The following is a 21074-nucleotide window of genomic DNA, read 5'->3' as shown; positions in this document are numbered from 1 at the left end:
ATGCCAATGATGTTATAGTTGGTGTGGCTTGTGTCGTTCTAACGGTGGCTGGTCAATTACATGTGGACATCCCTTTGTGTCTTCCCCTGCAGGAGATGGTGTCCCAGTACAACCAGCAGGGCATGGGAGGCAACCCACAGCACCGGCAGCAGGGCTACTACAACCAGCCACCAAGCCACTACAATCAGCAGCAGCACCAGCCATACCCGCAGAGCCACTACAGCCAGCAGACACCCACCCAATACAACCAGCAGCCCCACATGCCTCCAGCCCACTACAGTCAGCAGCCTCCTGGGCAGTACGCCACGCAGCAGCAGCAACAGCAGCAGCAGACGGGGCACTACAACACGCAGCAGCAGCAGCAGCAGCAGCACCAAGGGCAGTACAACCAGCAGCCGCCGGCGCCGTACAACCAGCACGCGCAGCAGCCGCCAGGACATTATGGCCAACAACCCCAGGGGCACTACAATGCGCAGCATCCGGCGGCGGCGGCGGCGTACGGGCAGCAGGGCTCGGTGCAGTACGGCCCACAAGGCTACAACGCCCCCGGTGCCTACAGCCAGCAGCCGCCGGGGCACTACAACCAGCAGCCGTCGGTGGGCTTCCCACAGAGATATCAGCTGCAGCCGGTGAGTGTGTGCCCGCGCTGGCCCCTTCTTGCTCGGTGTACGCGTATCGGCTCCTTTCCTCCGTTGCGGTCGTTTTTGTCTGAATGGCTCTGCGCACTTTTGTTCTGCTTCACTGTCCTTTGGCGTTTTTAGAAAGACTTTCTACCTTGGGAGGTTGCATAATAATATAGGGTAATATATGCTATATGCTTTTAAGTTAACTTAAATGTAATGTTTTCAATGTATTCGCTCGATTCTGTTATAAATTATTCCGTTAATGTGTAAAGGGAACTTCATATTTTGGATTGTGATTACATTTTTCTATATTTCTCAGTCCTTTCAGAATCATGACATTGTCATTTTCTGTTCAACTCTAAGTCATGATCCTCTTAACCTGTCTTTGTCTGCTCTGAAGGCAATGCCATCACCTGAAACCTCAACTTGTGTATTTTAAGTTGTGAAGAAGTACTTATTTATGATTATTGGCAGCCCAAGTTAGAGATGTGTGGCTGGGTGACTGTGAAAAATAAAGCATCTGGCAGATAAATTAACCTCTGTACACAGATTTTGTAACTGGCTGTCAAATTTACATCTTGTAAAAAATTGCGTGGATGAAAAAATACGTCCTCCCAAAATAGCATCCTCTCAAACAACATTATAATTTGTGATTCATTGCTTTCCGTGCCGCGGTGGCGAGATGTTCACTACTTCACCTGGTTTGTCGGAGATGGTGGGTTCGATCCGGACCCTGATGCCTGCTGTATATGTGGAGTTTGTTCTCCCCGTGGTCGCGTGGATTTTTCTCCAGGTCCTCTGGTTTTTTCCCTCCACATTTTAGAAACATGCATTTAGAGTATTTGGCCATGATGCAAGTCCACGTGATAAGCCACTTCATTGAGCTATCATTTGTGGCCATGTTGCTTCTGACAAATCTTAATAGCCGTAATAATAAGCAAGTGGCAACATCCCTATTAAAGATACTCCTCGGCAACAAAAAAAAAATACTGTAACATTACATGAATTGTAGTGAACCAATCACCTATGCAAAAGGAATAATTCCAACTTTTAAAATGGTAAGTTACTGAAAATAAACAAACGGGACCATTCTGACTCGCATTAGCAAGTTTATTCTCCACTACGAAATAATAACCCAGTGAGTACTTCTGAATGAAACAGTTGTGCTTAATGTATTTTGTGTACGCACACACCACACTTCACTTCCTTCGTGTAAAGAAGGGGACGGGGATTATATTGACGGCCGTGTGTTTGTGTATGATACTTTTAAGACTTCTCTCTGAACCTTGTTGGCAAGCGTTTACACGTTGCGTTGTCTTGGTTCTGGTCATTATTAACCGTGAAAAAATGCCATTCACAAAAAATTGTTTGGCACTGCTGCTGTGGATGTGGCTGGGACACAAGCGGGCTCGCACACGTGCATCGTTTGCTTGTACATTTGCAGATGATATTATTACAAACCCATCCCCAAGGGTACATTATCTTTGTACTACACCACTAGTTTTCTCTACACGCTTACATGTGGACGTCCTCCAAAACTGACGAGCTGCAACGCCCATTAGGTTTTCTTTCGAGGAATTCCTCCTGAAAACACTTTTATTATGGGCTGTGAAGGAGAGCCATTGCCTGAAACGTTGCCTGTTGTATACATTTCCTTTTAAGGCAGTGTTATTGACGAATATAGTTTTTTTGTTATTTGTGCTTGTGCACTACTGTCAGCGCAGCATTGCCTCATATTTTGTTTAATTTCACACTTAATTATAGCTGTTGGGGGGTGGCCTATGTGGCTCAGCGGACACCAAGGTCTGCATTGCTGGGAAACCTCGGTTTGACTTAAGGTGTGATTCATTCAGCCTTAAACCCAATTCTTATTTGTCGTGCTCAAAGTCAAGTTTGGGTGGCTTTCAATCTTTAATTGTTTCGATTTAAAGCTTTCGTTATTTTTATAGTAAAACCCTCTCAATCAAACTATTTGGGGGAGCGCCTTTCTGGTCATGGGGGATAATGACTATCTAAATATTTGCAATGAAATATTTCCAATATAAAAACAAATGACTACTGTACAGTTTAATTTGACTCCTTTGACCATGGCCATGAAGCAGAGGCTGCTTCTTATGGGCTTGCAGAGTTAATTTTTTTGTTAAATGTCAAAAATTAGAGCGCGCGTGAGAGCTTTAAGCAATTCGCGTGGATGAGCGTGACGTTCAAGAGCCCCCAACGGGTTCACTGAATTCCATATAACAAATACACCCCTGTACACGTGTGGTTTTAGAATTGCTCGCGCACATGTGCACGCCGTTTCCACCTGCTGCGCGCAACGTAATTTGGCGTGCGCGCGGCGTGTTCCGCTTAGATTTCTCTTTTTGGGGTGGGGGGTTGGGGTGGGGGCAGTGCGTTGCCCTCCCCTGTGTTTGGCGCTAGACGATTAAAACCATTGTTTCTAATTCTCATAGAACTGGAATTTAGCGCAGAAGAAACAAATTAAATCTGATGGGTTTTTTTGTGCAGCCGTTGGTAACCAGGCTGAGGCCAACAGCTTTGCTCACTTCAGAACCCGGTTTTAAGCAAAGGTGGCTGCCTGGATTTTAAACCCCAGGATTTTTGCCACACCTAGTTTGAGTCCTTTGACCTTCTTAGCTGCCCGGCCACCACAAATTCGGAGCTCTGTGTGGGTGTTATTCCGTGGTGTGTAACCGGCCTGTATGTGCGTGCCTGATTGTGCCGCAGGAGACCGGCGTGCCAGACAATTACGCACGTGCCGTGGCGGCTGGAAACGCAGGCCCCGGAAAGCCGGGCCCTGACGACCCTGCCCAGCACAGCCGGCCGCCCAGCCTGCCGGTACGGGTGTGTGGTGGGAAGCAGGGGGCATGACAGTTAACGAGACTGCTGCAGTCACAGTCCCCAGCCACCCAGATGTTACAGGGTGATCCATGCATAGATTCCTCGCTAAAATAATAATGGGAATACGCGATGGAGAAAACAAAATTATTAAGCCTCACAGCCTCGATCCGTTTTCCACCAATCTCGATGCGCTTAGTACATCTTTTAAAATAATTTTCCATATACTTAGTTGAATATAGCCGGTGTGTTTTGCTTACGTGTTTGAGAAGAACGTAAGAACGTAAGAGCGGGGATTCTACAAATGGATCGTGCTGTATTATTGCACTGAATAGGATTTAATTCCCTGTGGTGTTGGAACCAACCTTGGGTCTGTCCTCGTTGAAATAGTCGATTGGCCACTGGTGAGACAGAGGTGGCTAAGTGTGTGTTTCGAGCCACACCACATTTAACTGGGAACAACGACACTTGCCTTGAAAATCTTTAAAGATGAACTGTGGTCTTCGCATTTCGACAATTACAATGTAGCCAGTTCAAGAAAGTGTTGGTGGCCTCAGCTGCAATCAAATGTAAATCTTTTATTTTCATGTATACCTGCAGACACGCGCACTCGTTCACGACCTGTAAAACCACACGCACGAAATTGAAGCAAGTCCTGAAATTGCCAAAAAATGGTATCTCTCCGGTTGCCACTGGGAAAAGCCCTTGTCAGCCGATGTTCACCCGTGCGTGTCCTGTGGCGATAATCATTGGGTCCTTGTGAGAAAAGCAAAAGTGATGGATGTCCTTTTTAAAAAAAAAATCATTTCTGTTTTTTTTTGCCGTTTGGGCCGTGGCGAGGCCCCCCCTGCCCCCCCGTGTGTCTATCATGCGGCAGACAGACAGGCGGCCCCGTGACATGCAGGAGAATTCCCCTACTGCTTGATTGCGCCAGTGGCGGCGAGCGCAATAATGGTGGGAGCGAGGGGGGGCCCTGTTGAGACAAGAGTGGACACCCGCATAGTTGCAGGAGCTCGTACTGTCCAGAAGAGCAAAAATTGAGTGAACAAAAGTTAGGCTTGGTGTGTGAACAGTCCTCGGCGGGCTCGTTTCCCTGCCGCCTTTGCTCAAGCTAAATATCATGGCTCTTCAAACCGGGCGGCAGCCGAAATCGGCCTGACCGCATGACTGCAGCAGCTGGTAACGTGTTGGCCTTCGTGACAAGAATCGGACTTAAAATATGGCTGAGAAAAAAAAGAACCGTTTTTTAAGTCTTAAAATGATGCATTTGGACAAGACTAAAGTGCTATTAGACGTGGTGCTTTCAGCTCCCAAAGTTGTTAAAATAACGCCGACGCAAAGTTCAGAAGACGTCGCAGAGAACTCCTACCTTTAATGCGGCCGTCATGTGACAGTGATTGGCCTAATGCCTCGTTTTGGCTGGGATCCCAGTTCCACTCGTGTGAGCTTTGTGCCATGGAAGAAAGGTGTGGCGTCGGTTTGAAAGCCCACTTGCAGCCTGCTTTTATATCGGAGCCCTTTGATTATTCAGAGGCAAGGTCTTTTTATTATTTCACAACGATTGCGTTTTAAAGAGGAATCGGTTTAGGTAAGATAAGCTCTTCAGTTTACAGTGTTCCTAATCGTGAGACGATAAGTTTTCTTCCCAGCTTGGGGTCGACTCAGCCCATCATTATCTCGTCAGGGTCATTAAGATGAGAAGTCGGCGTCGGTAGTTGTCCCGTGAAAAGGCTGATCCAAAAAACGGGAATATGATAAAAAAAAAAATTACATTCTAGCTTGGTGCATTTTTTAACACTTGAAAGCGGCTGTTGAATATGTTGGTGGGGATCGGTGGCAAAGTGATTTGCACACTGCTGTGAATTTGGCAAACCTGAGTTTGATTCATGGCCATGGCTAAAAATTCGCACTTCCAACCCTTTATCAAACCCACACTAGGTATGGTTAAACAGCTCTCATAACTGACACGATATGGGGAGGCTTACAACTGGCAGTGGATTGACGTAGAGACCACTGTAAATTATCATTAGTTACATCAAATTCATCCTCACGAGGATATTATTGCAATATGTGTGCAAGTACATGTAAGTAAGTAAGTCTACTCTAAGCATTTGTTGTACCCACAACACTTGCATACTCAACGAATATCATACTAATGCTTGTGGCAGTGTCAAAAACTTGACCAGTCGGTACCCAAATAAGCATATTATTGTGGTTCCCTTGAGGAAGAAGCCAAAAGTGGCCTGAGCCATAACGGTAAAGTATAAAAACTGAAGTAGAAAAAGCAACTATTGCTGCAGTCTTTCTTGCTGTTGGCTCACAGCTGTTTGATTGGACAAACTGCCGAAGTCGACTCCAACTTATGTTTTGTGTACTCTGCCGACAGGAAGAAAATAATGTTGTTTATTTTCACTGCCTCACTTTGGAACTCTAAAAGTCGGTCAACTACGTATGAATAAAATGCAGTGCCTTCGAAGGCCATGGCTTTTCTGCTTTACGCGTAATGGTGTCGGCTTATAAAAAAATGCGCAAAATAACCGTGTAAAATTAAAATAATTGTGGAAAAACACACGAATCAGCGAGTGGAAAGAACATTCATTTTAACCCAGCGTTGGAGAATAGGGTCTCGATTCTTCCTGTATAAATAATCTATGACTGTCGACTTCAAGGAACAAAAGCTTCCTGGTTCTGATGCTTTGCCAGATACTAAATGGCACAAGGTGGCGTTGGCAGGAAAAATGTTGCACTCGTGAGGGTGCAGCCATGTTTTAAATAAAGGGAGACGTTTTAAAATTGTTCTTTTAAAGGTTTAAAAAATATATCTTACGTCCCTCCAACTAACTCGGTCAAATATCTTGAGAGTTTAAGATGAAAGCAAATGCTCTTGGCTCTTCTCATCCTTAGTATTGCTTTATCCGGCTCGTGAGACTTAATTTCTTACTTGGAATTCTTGGAACGAGGTGTATACCACTTGTGTATCACAGACGGCCTTAGGAGTTGAAATATGCAAGTCGCTTAAGCAGACCTCTTTATTTAAACTTGGGAACACCTTATATGGCAAAAACCCATGTTTTTTTCTAAGAACTGGATTCAGCTGAATATTGCGAACAACAAAATATGCTTGATTATGGTATTTAGCAAGGAAATGGACTGAGACCATACATTAACTATATTTTGGGAGTATTTAATTCGTGAGTGACTGAATTCTGAATTCTAACCTATAATATCTTAGTGTGTCGCTCCCCTGTGCGCCCTTCCCATGACATCATTACGCTCGAAGTCTTATAACAACATGACACGTCATATGTGTCATCCCATTGTATAGGTTGGGAGTTAACATCACGATTTGCATACTTCAGAGGAAAAATATGCTTGTTGTGTTCGTATGTACGTTGAACTTTTTTCGTACCGTACATAGCCAACCGTGCTAATTGTAGGTGCGGGAAAGCATTGCAGAAGCCGCACACGTGCCTGATTTTCTTCCGTGCCTGTAATTGCAGGACCTCTCCGGGAAGATAGACGACCTGACGATGTGCGGAGACGACGTGGCGGCATCACAGGGCGACTCTGGCTCGAGCCGCTCCGCTCCGTCTCCATTCTCCCCGCGCTTGCCCGGCTCGGCGGGCACCGGAGCCGGACCCGTGTCCGCAGGGGCATCTGCGGCTGCGGCGTCGGCACAGTCGCCACACACGCACACCACCCAATCGTCGCCGCACCCACACGCCGGCCCACGCCCGTCCTCCCAGTCGCCACGCCCGCTGTCGGCTGTGCCGCACTCGCCGCACGTCACGGCGGCATCGTCGCGTTCCCACTCGCCGCACGTTGCCGTGCCGCCCTCCCCGCACGCCCAGCAGCAGCAGAACGCGGCGGCCGCGGCGGCCGCGGCGGTGGCGGCGGCCGCTATGGGCCCAGCGGGACCCGCGGCGTCGCCGTCCATGTCCCCGTCTCCGCACCACGTGCCCTCGCAGTCGCCTCGGCCGCCCGCCGTGGGGGCCTCTCCTTCGCCGCACCCGTCCGTGGGCGGCCCCTCGCCTGTGTGCTCGCCCGCCGGCTCGCGAAGCGGTCCGCTGTCACCCGCAGGGCACGTGGGTACGTAACGGATGTTGTGTCCCATGGATACGCGATGCACTCGCCCGAGTTCTGGGTGGGGGCTGCTGGAGAGCTTGGTGGTCTGTATGGCGTTACCCCCACTGGCAGGGCAAAATACATGGTGTTTGCACGCAGGTGGAGGTCAAGCAAGTGGATCTTGATTATCCTAGCATTGTTAGCAGCATTGGTGTTTTTTCTCAAGGCACCCTGGTTTTTCACACATTTGAAAATACAGGGTGATCTGATTATGGATACCCCACTGAAAAATTGAAAAATTATAGCAAAAGCAACATTATTTTATATATGTCCCCCACCAATCTCAATACACTTTGTTAAATATTTTAACATGTAATATTGTTTTCTTGCCAGTGTAAGCATTGTCCAGGTTTCAAACATTATTTGACTCAACTTCATCTACACACCGCCCCCCCCCACCCTCTTCCCCTACTTTGAAAACACAAAATATTCCCCATTTATAAATAATGATATCCAGGCAGAATAGTTATTCAGTAATAAATTAGGAACTAATGTAAAGTGATTATACTGCCACATGCTGTGCTGGCTGTCATCATCCACAGTCACTTTAAATAGCACTGTTAATAATCATAATCATGGCTGTGTAGATTTTTTCACAAGTAGCCTAATTGTTTTCATGTTAACGCTCTAAAAAGGCTGTTACTAATTCTATGCTTACATTGCCTTTTTCTCATTCCTGCTTAATTAAGGCAGCATTTCAACAACGAGCATTTCGTAGCTTTCTCACCTTATAACAAAGGCTAATTTCCTGCACAGTGACAATCCACAGGATTATTCGACGTGTTTACATCGATAAAACTCATGTTGACATCGTCATCTGTGATTTTATGGATCCTAATTAGCCAACACTAACCATTCTGGTTTTTCACTGATTATATTATTGCATCTACATCCTTTAGAAACATTGCATGATGCCTACTAGGAGCAATAAATAAACATCCCACATTGAAATGTATGTTAGCTCTCGGAAGCTACAAAACAATTAACTAACTTTTTATTAAGTTAGCGTGCCGAATTTAGAACTTACAAACATAACAATTGTTTCTGCTAATTGAACAGCTTTGCTTGTGGGTACATTTGCCATTTAAATGGTTTCTGTGTGAAGGCATTGTTGTGCACATTCGGGCCTAACCGTGCGATTTTCAGAGCTCGTTTTGAAACGTGAAACTCCACAATCTGGAGCCAACTCTTCCGCTCTGGTGTTTCCGTGGCTGTTAATTGGATGTGTTGAATTTCCTTTGAACTATCATTTGAATGCATTCGTTTTGCACGTTTTTATTCTGATGCCAAATTTGAGAGCTCTCCCTAAAAACCCCACCCCCGTCCCATCAGCTTGTCGGCATTCGAATTGTAACCCCCGAGTACATTTGTTTTTTTTTCCCGAAAAGCCAGCGCTGCCATTTTGGGTGATGTACACTGCGACAGCTTTCCTCGTTATTGTTGCAGTAAATCCCCGAGTTTGACGTCACCATCTGCTCGAAAATAAATTGGGGGAGAGGCATTTTGCGAAATGTGTGTCCGCAGCACTTAAGAGCAACCAGTCCACGTAAATCATTACGCAATGCCCACCTACTGCTCGAGCCATCAATTTGGGTACGGCGTGGAATTCGCATCGAGAGCGTTCCGATGCGAATACACAAAATGGTGCCGGAAACGGCCATGCCCCAAAAATGGCCGTCTTGGCTTCACCGAAACACCGTTGATGGTAGCACGCGTTTTGCTGCTTTGTGGTTCCGTCCTTGACTTGGCGCCAATGCACTAACACCTCGCTGTCTCCTTGCTTTCTGCACCTTTGCTGCTCCTCCCTCCTTTCGTCATGTGCTTGTGCCCCCCCCCTCTCCCGTGCCACTGCCCGTTGCTAAGCAGGCAATCAGATGACCCCTCAGTCCACCGGTAACCTGTCAGATTCGGGCTCGGTCAGCCAGTCCCCACGGCCCCAGGAGCGAGGTTTGTATTCCTCGGAACTGTCTTTGGGTCGGATTGACAAGTTCCTCCCTACTGCTGCCCTTTTCTGTACTCCCCCAGCCCTTTATCCGCCCCTGATTTGGCCGATTTTGATTCACAATTTAACTAATTATTAAGCCAGTTCCCATGTCCCCCATGTGCTGCACTGTGCATTTAGCTGAACGCATTGTTGTGCACATTCAGGCCTAACCCTTTGAAAGTTAAAGTGAGATGAACTCCGATGGCAATTGAATATTTCTGCTGCACATTGAGGAGTTTATTTTATAACCCATTCTCAAATACTGCACACAAGAAACCAGAAAATGATGCATGATTCTTAATCTCTTTTTCGGTCTTGTCCGATGCCTAACCATTGCTCTCAGCCCTGCAATAAAAATGCGCATGTGGCATGTACTCTTAATGTAAAAATGTAGGTTCTTAAGTTCATAATACGTATATGCCACCATCTTGTATTGACTGCAAGTATCATATGGAAGAGCCAGTGCCCCCCCAACCAGGAGTGCGCATCCATCTTGTTAATTTTAATTTTGCGCAATTACCGTAATGGAGAGGATTGTGTGCATGTTACTTGTTAAGAAGTAGGCTAATGCATTATATATCAAAATTAGTGTGCTATTGTGTATTGGGGTGGGAATAATATTGTCATTGTTGGTATACTGCATGACCATGCCAGCAACCATCTTTCACAACACATAATTTGGTGAATGAACCTAGCTTGGCCTTCCAAGAGTGCAACGAAGTCTCAAATGAGTCATATTTTTTGGGGGGTCAGCATCTGCAAAGGTCAGACGAAAATTGGGCAGATATTCGTGATGCTGAATTTAACAACTTTAAAAGATGGGCGACTACCTTGATTGGTGCTTGCTAATGTGACGTAAATCCAATTTGAGTTCATAAAGCTTCCAAATGCAATGTTATCTTTAGCTGCTTTACAGTCGCACAACGGAATCTGGATAACAGTGAAGAAACTATGAATGGGAAATTCAAGTGATGAATTTGAAAATATATATTTAGAAATGAATGAAAAGTTAATGCAGTATTATTAATAATGAAACATAAATATTGCAGGCAGTTCATCATAAGCGGTAAACAGATGCGGTATCGAGCTTCTTGCACCTGGTATCGCAAGGCTCAGCAGGAGGGGTGCTCCGTGTCTGTGTCGGTCACGCAGGATACCCAAAGGGCTCGGGGACGCCCCAGGGAGCTGCCGGGATGACTCCGCTTTCCCCACGACCGTCCCAAGCTGGCTCGGGCTACCTGGCTGCCCCAGCCGCCCCCTTTCCGCATGCGCAGCACCAGGGGGGGCCGTACCCCCGCACGGCGCCGAGCCAGTACTACGGGGGGCAGCAGTATCCCCAACAGCAACAGCAGCAGCCACCACAGCAGCAGCAACAGCAGCCTCCGCAGCAACAGCAGCAGCAACCGCCACAGCCGCAGTACCCCGGTTACGGACAGCAATACGGGCCGCAGGGAGGTCAGCCCACGGGGCAGTACGGGCCGCCATCGGCACCCAGTCAGTTCGCCGGCGGACAGCAGCCCCCTCCTGCCCCCCAGGGAGCGCAGTACCCACCGCAGTACGCGGGGCAACAGGGAGTTGGCGGCGGCGGCAGCGGCGGAGGAGGAGGGCCGTACCAGTCGCAGCAGGGAGGGCAGTATGCGGTGCAGTACGGGCAACAGGCGGGGCCGTATAGTGGCCACGCAGGACAGTTTGGGCCTCAAGGTAAGAAACTGTTTTGCAGCTGTCTCTTCGTTTTTCACTTTAAAGTACTTTAGCTCTGTCTTGATTTAAATGACCAATAAGTCTAACTTGCCAAACTCTATTCCCCCTCATTTCGATTTGTCAATGAATAAAATGTAGTCCTCTTGGGAATTATGGGGTTTTGTTGGGGAAAAAACTATTATACCGGAGCACCCCACTCCTGAATTGACCTGGTATTATTTCTAGGTTATGGTTTAGGTTTGGAATCTGGATCATGATTAGATGCGCACAATTCATCTGCTTTGCCCACATTGCTGGGTTGGCCATGACCATGGTACCCAGTAGGAGGGGAGAGTGTTCAGGCTTTAAGTAGTAGTGCTGGGTGATTCCTGCAGGAATTGTTAAAAAATTCTACAATTCCACCATTGACGATAGCTAAAGAATGAAAACAATTCTGATATGATTAATTTCTCCATACACTTAAATGGGATGCCACCAGGGTCAGTGTGCCATCTCGTGGTGATTCTTGGAATTGCAAATAGAATTTCGCTCATTTTAATAGACCCAGGAATCGAAATTAGAATAATGGATTATGTTAACCATTTCCAACTTGTCAGAATCCCCATTCTTTTTGATGGCGATTCATATGCTTCCATTACAAGTAATGATATTCCATTTAACAATACTTAGGCTGTCATATAATCCCATTAATTAGAATGGAGATGCACGAGTCTCCATTGAAAGAAGTGGGCTTTCTCCGACAGCACAGTAATAACCTTTAGACTCCTCATATATTGTCTAAGGTACTCTTAAAATCACTGGAATTCTAGCGGTGATTCCAGGAATCTCCACGAGCTGGCTTGCTTTTGGCCTGCTAAAGTAAAAATACCGACCATTCCACAATTCCATGAATTCCACGACCCCTGTTCAGAATCGTGTTCAATTCCAGGGATCTCATCACGATTGCTGTCTTGGGATTGTGAGACTGCCCCATTACTAAATCGCATTGGCTACACCTGACAATTGATAACGGTGCAAACCTGCTCTGTTGTGTGGAGCCTGAGCACTGGAGGGGAAGCGTGTTTGGTACCGTGTGAGAATACATTACTAAGGTGTGGGGTACACCGTTGTGAGCCATTGTACTGCGTGTGTGTATTTTGTGAACAGTGTTCCCTCGTTATTCGCGAGGGATATGCTCCTTACCTTGCATAAATATACGAATAAGCTATTCAAAATATGCAAATTATCATAACAAAAAATGGTGATAACGGTAAATAAATATGAAAGTGTTCAATTTAAATGAACTTACCTTAAATTATGATACCATGCATCATTACTTTATCATCACTTCATCTCATCCCTTTTTTGCATCACGTTCTCTCGTCACATTCTCTCGTCACTTTCTTTCTCTCTCGATGCAATTCGTGTATAGTCCCAGATGCGATTTCGCACACAGGCAGAATAATCACACATAGCAAGAGGATCCTGTACACGCCTGTGCTCATGCCCGTCGCTGCCGTGCTTCTGCTCCACAGCAGTCAACGCGAGTAACTGCATGCCGCCGGGCTACGGCGGTTTCCCGGACGGGAGCTCGAGCAGTGATGGTTTGAGCCCTGGTGGCGAGGGCATGGGTCAGGCTCCGCCAGCGGGAGGCTACGGTGGCCCCGTGAGCCGCGCGCTGTCCCGTCCCTACGGCGGAAGCAACACCCCCGACGCGCAGATGGGCCTCAACGGCATGCCACCCGGGCCGCCCAACAGCAGGTGGCCGCCATACATCCGTCGTGTTCACTCTTCCTTGGTCCTTGAGATCGGCCGTCAGAATGAATCAGCTCTAGTCCCCTCTGACGAAGCGGATGAGGGGGGGTGGGGTGACTCCTGGATTTTGTTACGTGTTTAAAACATTGCCAAAATTTTTCACGTGATGTAATTGCGTGAAATGTTGGTATTTTACACGACGTTCTCAATCGTCCACACCAACGGAGGGCATAATTCCTGTGCAGATGAGCTTACAATGAATGAAAGCAACTGTAGCAGACTGATGCCTACCGTGGGAATAATACATTTCTTCCACCGAGTCAGGGTGGAAAATAGAGATGAGCATCCCCCTCCTTTGCTCGTTTGGGCATTTTGAGGATTCGGCATGAATTTAGCTGCTCGTATGTTGAACCTTTTTTGCACCGTATGTAGCCAACCACGCTAATCGGAGGTGTGGGAAATGGGTAGAGGAACTGGATTAAGGGGGAATGATAGTGTGGGGGGTGACTGCTGAATTTTGTTTTACATAATGCATTGACATTAAAAAGTAATCCTTTTACTGTACATGTGTGCGGTAGAACAAAGGGTGGTAGCATAAAATATCTATACGGCTTCTGGGTGCCTCTACGGTGTTTGTAAAATGATTTTGTGCGAAGAGTGCCAGGAAACCCAGCGGCATTTGTTTTTACAGGCAACACCATGCAGGTTTTTATTGCCTGCTTCAATGGAATACTTTTAAAAAATGTTGCATTCGTGTCTTTTGGCTTATGGACCTGAATATAGTTTTATATAGTTTAAAGTTTTGTCAAACTGCAGTATATTCACCCCATTCATGGTGTGCAGCCTTCCAGGAAGGGGGGAGGGGCATGCTTTCCAATTGATATGCCTCCACTGCATATTGCATGCATGTCCTTGGCTGGTAATTGGGAAAAGCATATCACGGCGGTTGCAAGGACTGCAGTTTGGTAAACACTTATATAGTACATTGAGTGGTATGTTTATTTTATAAAAAAAAAGACTTGTGTTCTGTGGTCTGGTGGGCTGTGTATCAATTCCATCGTTGTATTATACTCTACACACCTGTGCTCCCTGCCTTCAACCTGTCCTGACCAGCGTGGTGAATTACGGTTAAATGATTCCCTCCCACTCCCTGCGCCCCCCTCACGATCGTCACGGTGAGGGGGAGTCGCTCATTCATCACCGGATTGACAAAAATCTGTACGTTTTATATATATATGTATATTTTATGCGTTGTGCATCGCAGGGCTGGCGTGTACGAGGGCGGTGCAATGGGTCCCGGGGTGCCGCCCTACGGCCACGGTGGCTATCCCCAGCAGCAGGCCATGATGAGCCCATCCGGCCCTGTCATGCCCAACAGCCTGCCAGGTACGAGGCCGCAAATGAAACACAAGACCTCGCTGATCTCGTTAAGGAGCAATTAACCACTTCGCAAACTCCGGTCTCTCCCCGGAGCAGATTTTTGGCTACTCATCGAACAAAGACGGGTGCCGCATCGTGCGCGCTTTCAGATGCATTTCTGTGGCCGTCTGGAACACTTCTTCCTTGCGATATTAGGAATCCACCGGGAGCTATCTAGATTAAAAACCCATTTCTTTCGAACGGCTTTATATGTGTTTAGTTGTCTTTCCCCTGCACCTCCAATTAGCACGGTTGGCTACGTACGGTGCAAAAGAAGTTCAATGTATATTCACAAATTGACGGGAAAATTTGTTGGACGGTGGAAGCTTTTGTAAGCTTTGCACAAGTTAGCCATTTGCACAGGCTATGAGGTTTACCGATGTGTGTTTGTTTATTGTCAGGTTTAGAGATGTTTATGGACAGTGATATATTTCATTAGATAGTTTTTTTTTATTGTGTTAAGATTATTAGCGTTCATTTATGAATGAGTTACGATTCATATTGCCACTGTTGACATTGTTTTATTGCGCACTTCGTTATTTTGTTTTCAACGGTTTAATTACTGAGCTGACATTGTTAGTAAAAGCAAGCACGAATAACCTTCACTTTTCATGACATTTGTTTCTAATGCATTGCTTTGTCAAATTGCAGTTCATAGGTTTAATGCATTTCTAAAGATGAGTAACATACAGTGGCATAGAGAGCAGTAGCCAAAGGGATCTTGTGTTAAAATAATAACAGCAGTGCACATGTAGGGTCCAGGTGACCAAGTTGTGTCTGGATGTTGCTTCCCCCCCCCCCAATCTGCTGCTGACTGCCACATAAATCCACGATTGCTCTGACCAATCAGGAGGCTACGCGGCGCCCCCCTCTGGGCTGGCACCCGAGGCAAAGCTTCCAGCGAAAGGGAAGGGAGACAAACCTGCCAGCGACGTCAAGTCCAAGGTACGGTGCACAACCCGCCCCCGACTGGACATCTGTGAAAAAGAGCTTTCTAGCTCATCGGATTTTCCCATTATAAATATGCTTGTTCTGAACCGCCCTTTGACTCTAACTGCAGCCCCCCCCCCCATCACCACCACCACCACAACGCCCTTCGATAACAGTATTAACAAAATGAATTTCTTCCAGGTAATGCACGTTGGCCTATAAGCCGTAGACGTATAGTTAGCACTTGGAGCCCTGGAGGGCACTTCAATTTACCTGGTTTATAATAATTAAATATGCAGCATGCGGCCAAGTTGCTCGACAGATTTCGAAATTCTCTTCTTATACTTGTGGAAAAGATGATTCTTTATCCGGTAGATCCGATCCCATTTGTTAAATGGTGTGTTGGTTTATTTACCAAATTTTTTGACACATTTAGGTAATTTGGAGGTTGAACAAATGAGAATATAACTTGTTGAACAATGGCTCATGCTCTCAACTTGGCCATCTGCTGGTTACAAAAGCCTTGAGCAAGCGATATGATTTTGGCTTGTATACCGCACGGCATCAGAAGCCAAATATGGGCAAAGTTTTTCAAAAGTTACACTTGCTGTTAACCTTCAACCAAGGGTTCTTGCGATTTAAACATTGCAGCATTTCCAGGGTTACTGACAAATTCAAGTAAAGCCTAAGACACCAGGTGCATATTCAGACTTAAAAGTGATTTGTGTAATAAAGTGTAGTGCATGTCTGTTAAATTTGTAGTTTCAGTGTTTACAAGTTGCTGTCTCCAGCATATTACATGGTCTGTTTTTTTTCTTCGTAATATAAATTTTTTGGGGTTAGATCGTGTAAATATAAATGTGTCGTTGAACCCGCCACCACCCGACACAGCCAATTAGTAATGTTTGTCACGTGAACAAAATGTGTCAATTAGATAATAGTTCGGCACACTGGTTAGGAGAGCAAATCCACAACATTTACAATCTCTCTAACACACCGGTGTGTTGTACTCGTAACGAATTGGCATGTTCTGTTTACGTGACGAACCTTAATGATTTGCTATGTCGGGTGATGGCGGGTTTAACGACACATCTATATTTACGCAATATAACCCAAAAATCTATATTATGGGATGATTTTGGTCGTGACAGCCTACGTGGTTTTTTTTTCTAGACCTTTACCGGGTTCCCTTCGGGATTGCTGGTGTGAATGCCGATATACAAAATTCTGTGACTAGGGCTAGTATTGAATCAGGGTGGAGAGGGGGAGAGGTCTTTACTGTTTGTTCACAGCATTTTTGAGGATTTGACCATTTTACTCAGTGGACATTTGAAATGTACTTTGGAAGCTTTTTGGCCAAATATTTTTTGAGCAGTTGATACCACATCGTCGTAACTGCACTTGACACTTGGGCGGTGTTGGAAAATTGATCTGCAACGTGGGCTGCTTTGCCTGCGTTTATGTGACAAACAACAGGTGTGTGTGGAGGAAGAGTCTTACAATTTGTGATGTCATCATGTCGGCTTGTAAAATGATCCTTTGACTTTGCAAATGAACAGCAGAGAATTCTGATGAAACGCTTTTTTCCCGGAGGCGTGGTTTGAACGTTTTTTCGGCTGTGCCTCATTCTGCCACCAGTAATGACTTTACTCTCTGCTCTCCAACCTCCTCTTGTTCTTGTGCCCTCTTTCTCCCCTGTAATGTGGCTCGCCACTTTGGTGACCCTTCCGCCCAAGTCTTTGTCGCTGTGTGGGGGGTCTTTTGAACTGGCTCGCTAATGCCACGTGCGACTTTTGTGATCTTGCTCTTAGCGCGGCGTTCTGCAGGCCGAGATGGTCGTGCGCGTTGGGAAGGCCGTGGGTCGTGGCGCTCATAAAAATAACTTATCAAGTGAAATAAAAATTAGGGTGTTGTTTTCAGCCACTGAAACGTAATTTACGTTCACGTTGAATTAGAACTCGAGATAGATTATTGGCTCGTGTATGTTCAATATTACATCTTTGAACTTTGAAAAATAATTGTGTCATGTTTTAGTTTGATCATTCCATTTTTTTTATTTACGCTGGGATGGTGACTTTTCATTTCATACTTTTTGCCCTTTGCAGTGTGCGTCATCGAGTTGAAGTTTAAGGCATTCATTTCTGACAAATGCCTTTAAACCATTAACTGCATATATTAACGCGTTAAGTTATTGCAAGGAGTAGTATATTATTAATGTTCAATTCGTTAATGAGATCCGCTAGGTTGACTTGACCTTAAAATGAGCTTCCAGTGCGGATCTCCCCTGGGTCAGCATGACCTGAAATGAGTGCTTGCCAGAGCTCTACAGTAGTGAGCTGTCGAGTCAGCTGTGCGTAGACCACAGGCCACACTCTGCTCTTGAGCGAGGGAGAAGCAGTTGGGCTGTGCGTTATCCACGTGGCTCATGAGACTTGCATGACTCACCACTTGTTGTTCGACAGTCATCTGTTCTCCAAGCATTTCTGTGTTCGGTAGTCAATTCTTTTTTACAACTCCTCTCGGGGGCATTGCTCAAGCTGTGCACTAGGTTTCACATGGCCTCCAGTCTTCCACATGCAACATTAAACCCTCCGTAAGAATATAACGTTTCATTTTGGGGGTGCTCACTTTGTGCTGGGTGGATAGCTTGAATCGATTTGCTTTCATTAAAAAAGTGGATTCGAGCAGTTTTTTTTTACAATACTGAGAATTTTGAATTGTTCCAATTTTTTGGGGAATTATGAAAATTGCAAATCCAATAAACCTCCCCTCCCCCCTCTGCTCTCCGCACCTGATTGATGACGTCATCTTGCTATATTTAAGATCGGAAGCAGGTGGATTGCTTCATTATTCTGGAAAATTGCCCAATGATGCTAGATATAATTACCAACGAAACGTCGTACTAGAATTATAAATGTTGTGGATTTACTCTCCAATACACCATTGGGCTGAAGTAGTCACTAATTGACACGCGTTGTTTACGCGACAAATCTTACTGGCCTTGTCGGGTGGTGGGTTATGACACATTCATACTTGTGCGATCTAACCCAACAACTTTTATTATTAATTGCAAATCCTTTTTTAGACAAATTTCAGGTTTTTGTTAAAAATTAATTTCAGTCTCATTCAGGTGTGGCTTTTCCATGAGCATCGTCTCCCTCTTGATCATTGTTTTTCACCACCTTTGCTGTCATTTTAATTTAAAGCGCCGCTTTTACTGCCTTCCTCATACGCAAGCTTTTAACAACCCACACATGTGCAAATAACTCAGAAGTCAAATTACCCCCTGCCATTGACACAAAGTAAAGTGATAAAATACAAAGTTTTAACATCATAAGTCGTGTAGCTTGTTACGATTCGCAATACCAATGCATGTTGCTTAGCATTAGACACCGCTCAACCTTTTCAAACTATCGCTTGAGCAAAAACAAATTCTGCGGCTCTACATTTGGCCAAGCGCCACTTAGGTGCGGGACTGCGCGCAGACGCGCACCGCTCCTCCTCGTGAAACCCAGCGAGGTTCTAGGGCTTTGTTTTCCCACCCCCACTCTACGTTTGGGTGCCGTTTTACCCGCCACTACTGCAGCCCCCGACGTGCGCCGCTGTCTCGGCTCGCGTTGCCGCCCTGCGCGCACACTTTGGTTTACCGTTGTGTTGTCGTGTTGCGTGACCGCAGGCTAGCGGCAGCTCCCAGCCCTACCCCTTGGCACACCCGCCCGCCCCCTCCCTTAAGTCCCCCGGCACCTGTAGCCTTTCCTGCCGCTCAGCCGACGATAGCCCTGTAAGTGTGCCCACTCGCCCAACCAACAGCGATAACCCGCACTCCTGTGTGTGTGCGCGTGCATCTCGTTTGCGGCCGGTGATCCGCGGCATCGTGGTTTTCCTTGTTTTCTCTACGTGGTTTTGCTTTGCTGCGACTGTGTTCGTCCCAAGCACATGACAACGCATGCGCTTTTTTTTAATACTCGCCTAGACGTTGTGCTTGCGTGCGTATGAGAACGAGCGATGTGTGTGTGTGCGTCCACACAACCTTCTGCAGCTGGCTTTGTTGCTAAGTCACGGGTAACAATGAGATGCGGGGTTGGGTATAAGGTGGTTCTCATTTCGTAATGGAAAATAATTTCACTCTTCAGCAGATAAAGCGTTCACCTTCTCGTTTACTTAAAATACAGTCGTCCTGTAACTTGATTTTAAAATACAGCTAAATGGTTAATTGGCTGGGTGAAAGCTCAGGAAAAATATCCCTTGTGGTGTTGAACACTCATAGTTGCACTTTTTGTTTGGTGGGATAACTTCTTTGATGGTGTTTAAAACCAGCTAAGCTTTGAGGAAACCACACAAGGTCCTCCTTGCTCGGTAAACTGTAATTGACCCCAGACTTGCGCCCGCGGTCTATCGTCTGCAGGATTCACGCACTTTGAAGTGGGATATTTATTTGTATGGTTGGTGGGGGGGAGGCTGGCAGGCTGTGGGCAAGGGGTAAATTACCGTGATTGCTGCCACCGTGCTCTGGTCGTCTCCCTCCCTTCCTCTCGCACTCCCTCCGCCCTCGCATCTTGTCAAGACGATGGCGAAGAGTACTTCAATTTGATTAACAAAACAAGGCAATTCCGTTAATGGAGTGTGACCCACATTGCGTTGTACAGCTCTCATTAAATCTGAGTATAAAATTTGTACGAGGAAGAAATTCAAGCCGCCTGCTTTTACCAATGAGGAGTGGTTGTGTGTCCCCCAGTGTTTAAATGGCCGCTGGTGTCTCCTTCACTATTGTGCTTCAAGCATCCTCGGCTTCACGGTGCTTCTGCTGCTGTTGCTAAATTATTTGTATTCATTTCTTTTACCTTTTACCGTCGCTTACCGAGATTCATTTTTCCCGTTCTTGAAAGACATGGCCAGGGGAAGGGGGATGGATGGTGGTGTGTGCTTATCGGGCAACTGGAGCAGCTCATTCTTTTAATCCCAGCAAATAAAGTGCAACTGTGATGGCCGTTAAATCGCAAAAAATATTCCATTTAACAAATAAAATTGTTTAATTATTAGTTATGGCAACAACAAGCAATTCAGGTGAATTGCTTTTTTTTTGCTAGATTTAGCCTTTCAAGTATTTATGGATTCCCAGCCTACGTCCCATTTCATGAATGGTTGTGAGTGCGATCAGGCGTGTCACGTGTGTGCGTGTGCTAAGAAGGAAATCGCATTCCGTCAGGTTCATGTCTTCGAAGCTGAACGGTAATTTCTCTTCCTCGTCTGCTCAAGCTCGGGACTTGTAAACACACTCCCACGTGGAGACTGCTTAACAGTGGAGATGAAACTTGATCTTAAAAGCCGCTGCATGCTCTGTTGACACACTCAAGAATTTCAAATCATATCTTGCCATTCCTATTTTGTCCCAAAATTGGTTAAATTGTTGTCCTGGGTGTGCTGTTTTATATAGCATTTTTGCCCGTAGGCTTGAGTAATTATGTTTGTTGCTGACGGGACAGAATGCACATGATAGCTGAATCAAGTTTGTACCGCAGATAAAATCCTGTCATTTTTAATACAATGAGTCAACGCTTCCACGCTCATTGATTTGACCGTAAAGAAGGAAGTTTTTAAATCATACAAACGTCATAGGTCAGACCAAATCTTTATATCTTACTTGGTCCTATACATGTTTTTACTCTAACTTAGCAATATAATTAAAATCTAACCTGGTCTCATGTAAGTCTATGGACTTC

At 45.9% G+C, this 21074-nt stretch overlaps 1 protein-coding gene across 7 annotated transcripts in view; it reads left to right on the top strand.

Annotated features, from left to right (window-relative positions):
- Positions 1-21074, top strand: part of LOC144948690 (AT-rich interactive domain-containing protein 1A-like) — a 66210-nt gene that overhangs the window by 25368 nt on the left and 19768 nt on the right. For 3 of the 7 annotated variants that reach the window (XM_078878351.1, XM_078878352.1, XM_078878346.1), the window contains 8 exons: positions 93-629; positions 3351-3461; positions 6962-7550; positions 9450-9533; positions 10723-11271; positions 12786-13011; positions 14270-14391; positions 15275-15369. In XM_078878351.1, the coding sequence (XP_078734477.1) occupies positions 93-629; positions 3351-3461; positions 6962-7550; positions 9450-9533; positions 10723-11271; positions 12786-13011; positions 14270-14391; positions 15275-15369 (2313 nt within the window). The remainder of the gene's footprint in view (positions 1-92; positions 630-3350; positions 3462-6961; positions 7551-9449; positions 9534-10722; positions 11272-12785; positions 13012-14269; positions 14392-15274; positions 15370-21074) is intronic. The other 4 variants (XM_078878348.1, XM_078878347.1, XM_078878350.1 and 1 more) reach the window with 4 other exon arrangements.

The sequence above is a fragment of the Lampetra fluviatilis genome, chromosome 50 (assembly GCF_964198595.1).
Source record: "Lampetra fluviatilis chromosome 50, kcLamFluv1.1, whole genome shotgun sequence".
NCBI classification, from domain to species: Eukaryota; Metazoa; Chordata; class Hyperoartia; order Petromyzontiformes; family Petromyzontidae; genus Lampetra; species Lampetra fluviatilis.
Note: the sequence above shows the minus strand (reverse complement) of the source record. Positions and strands in the feature narration are given on the sequence as shown.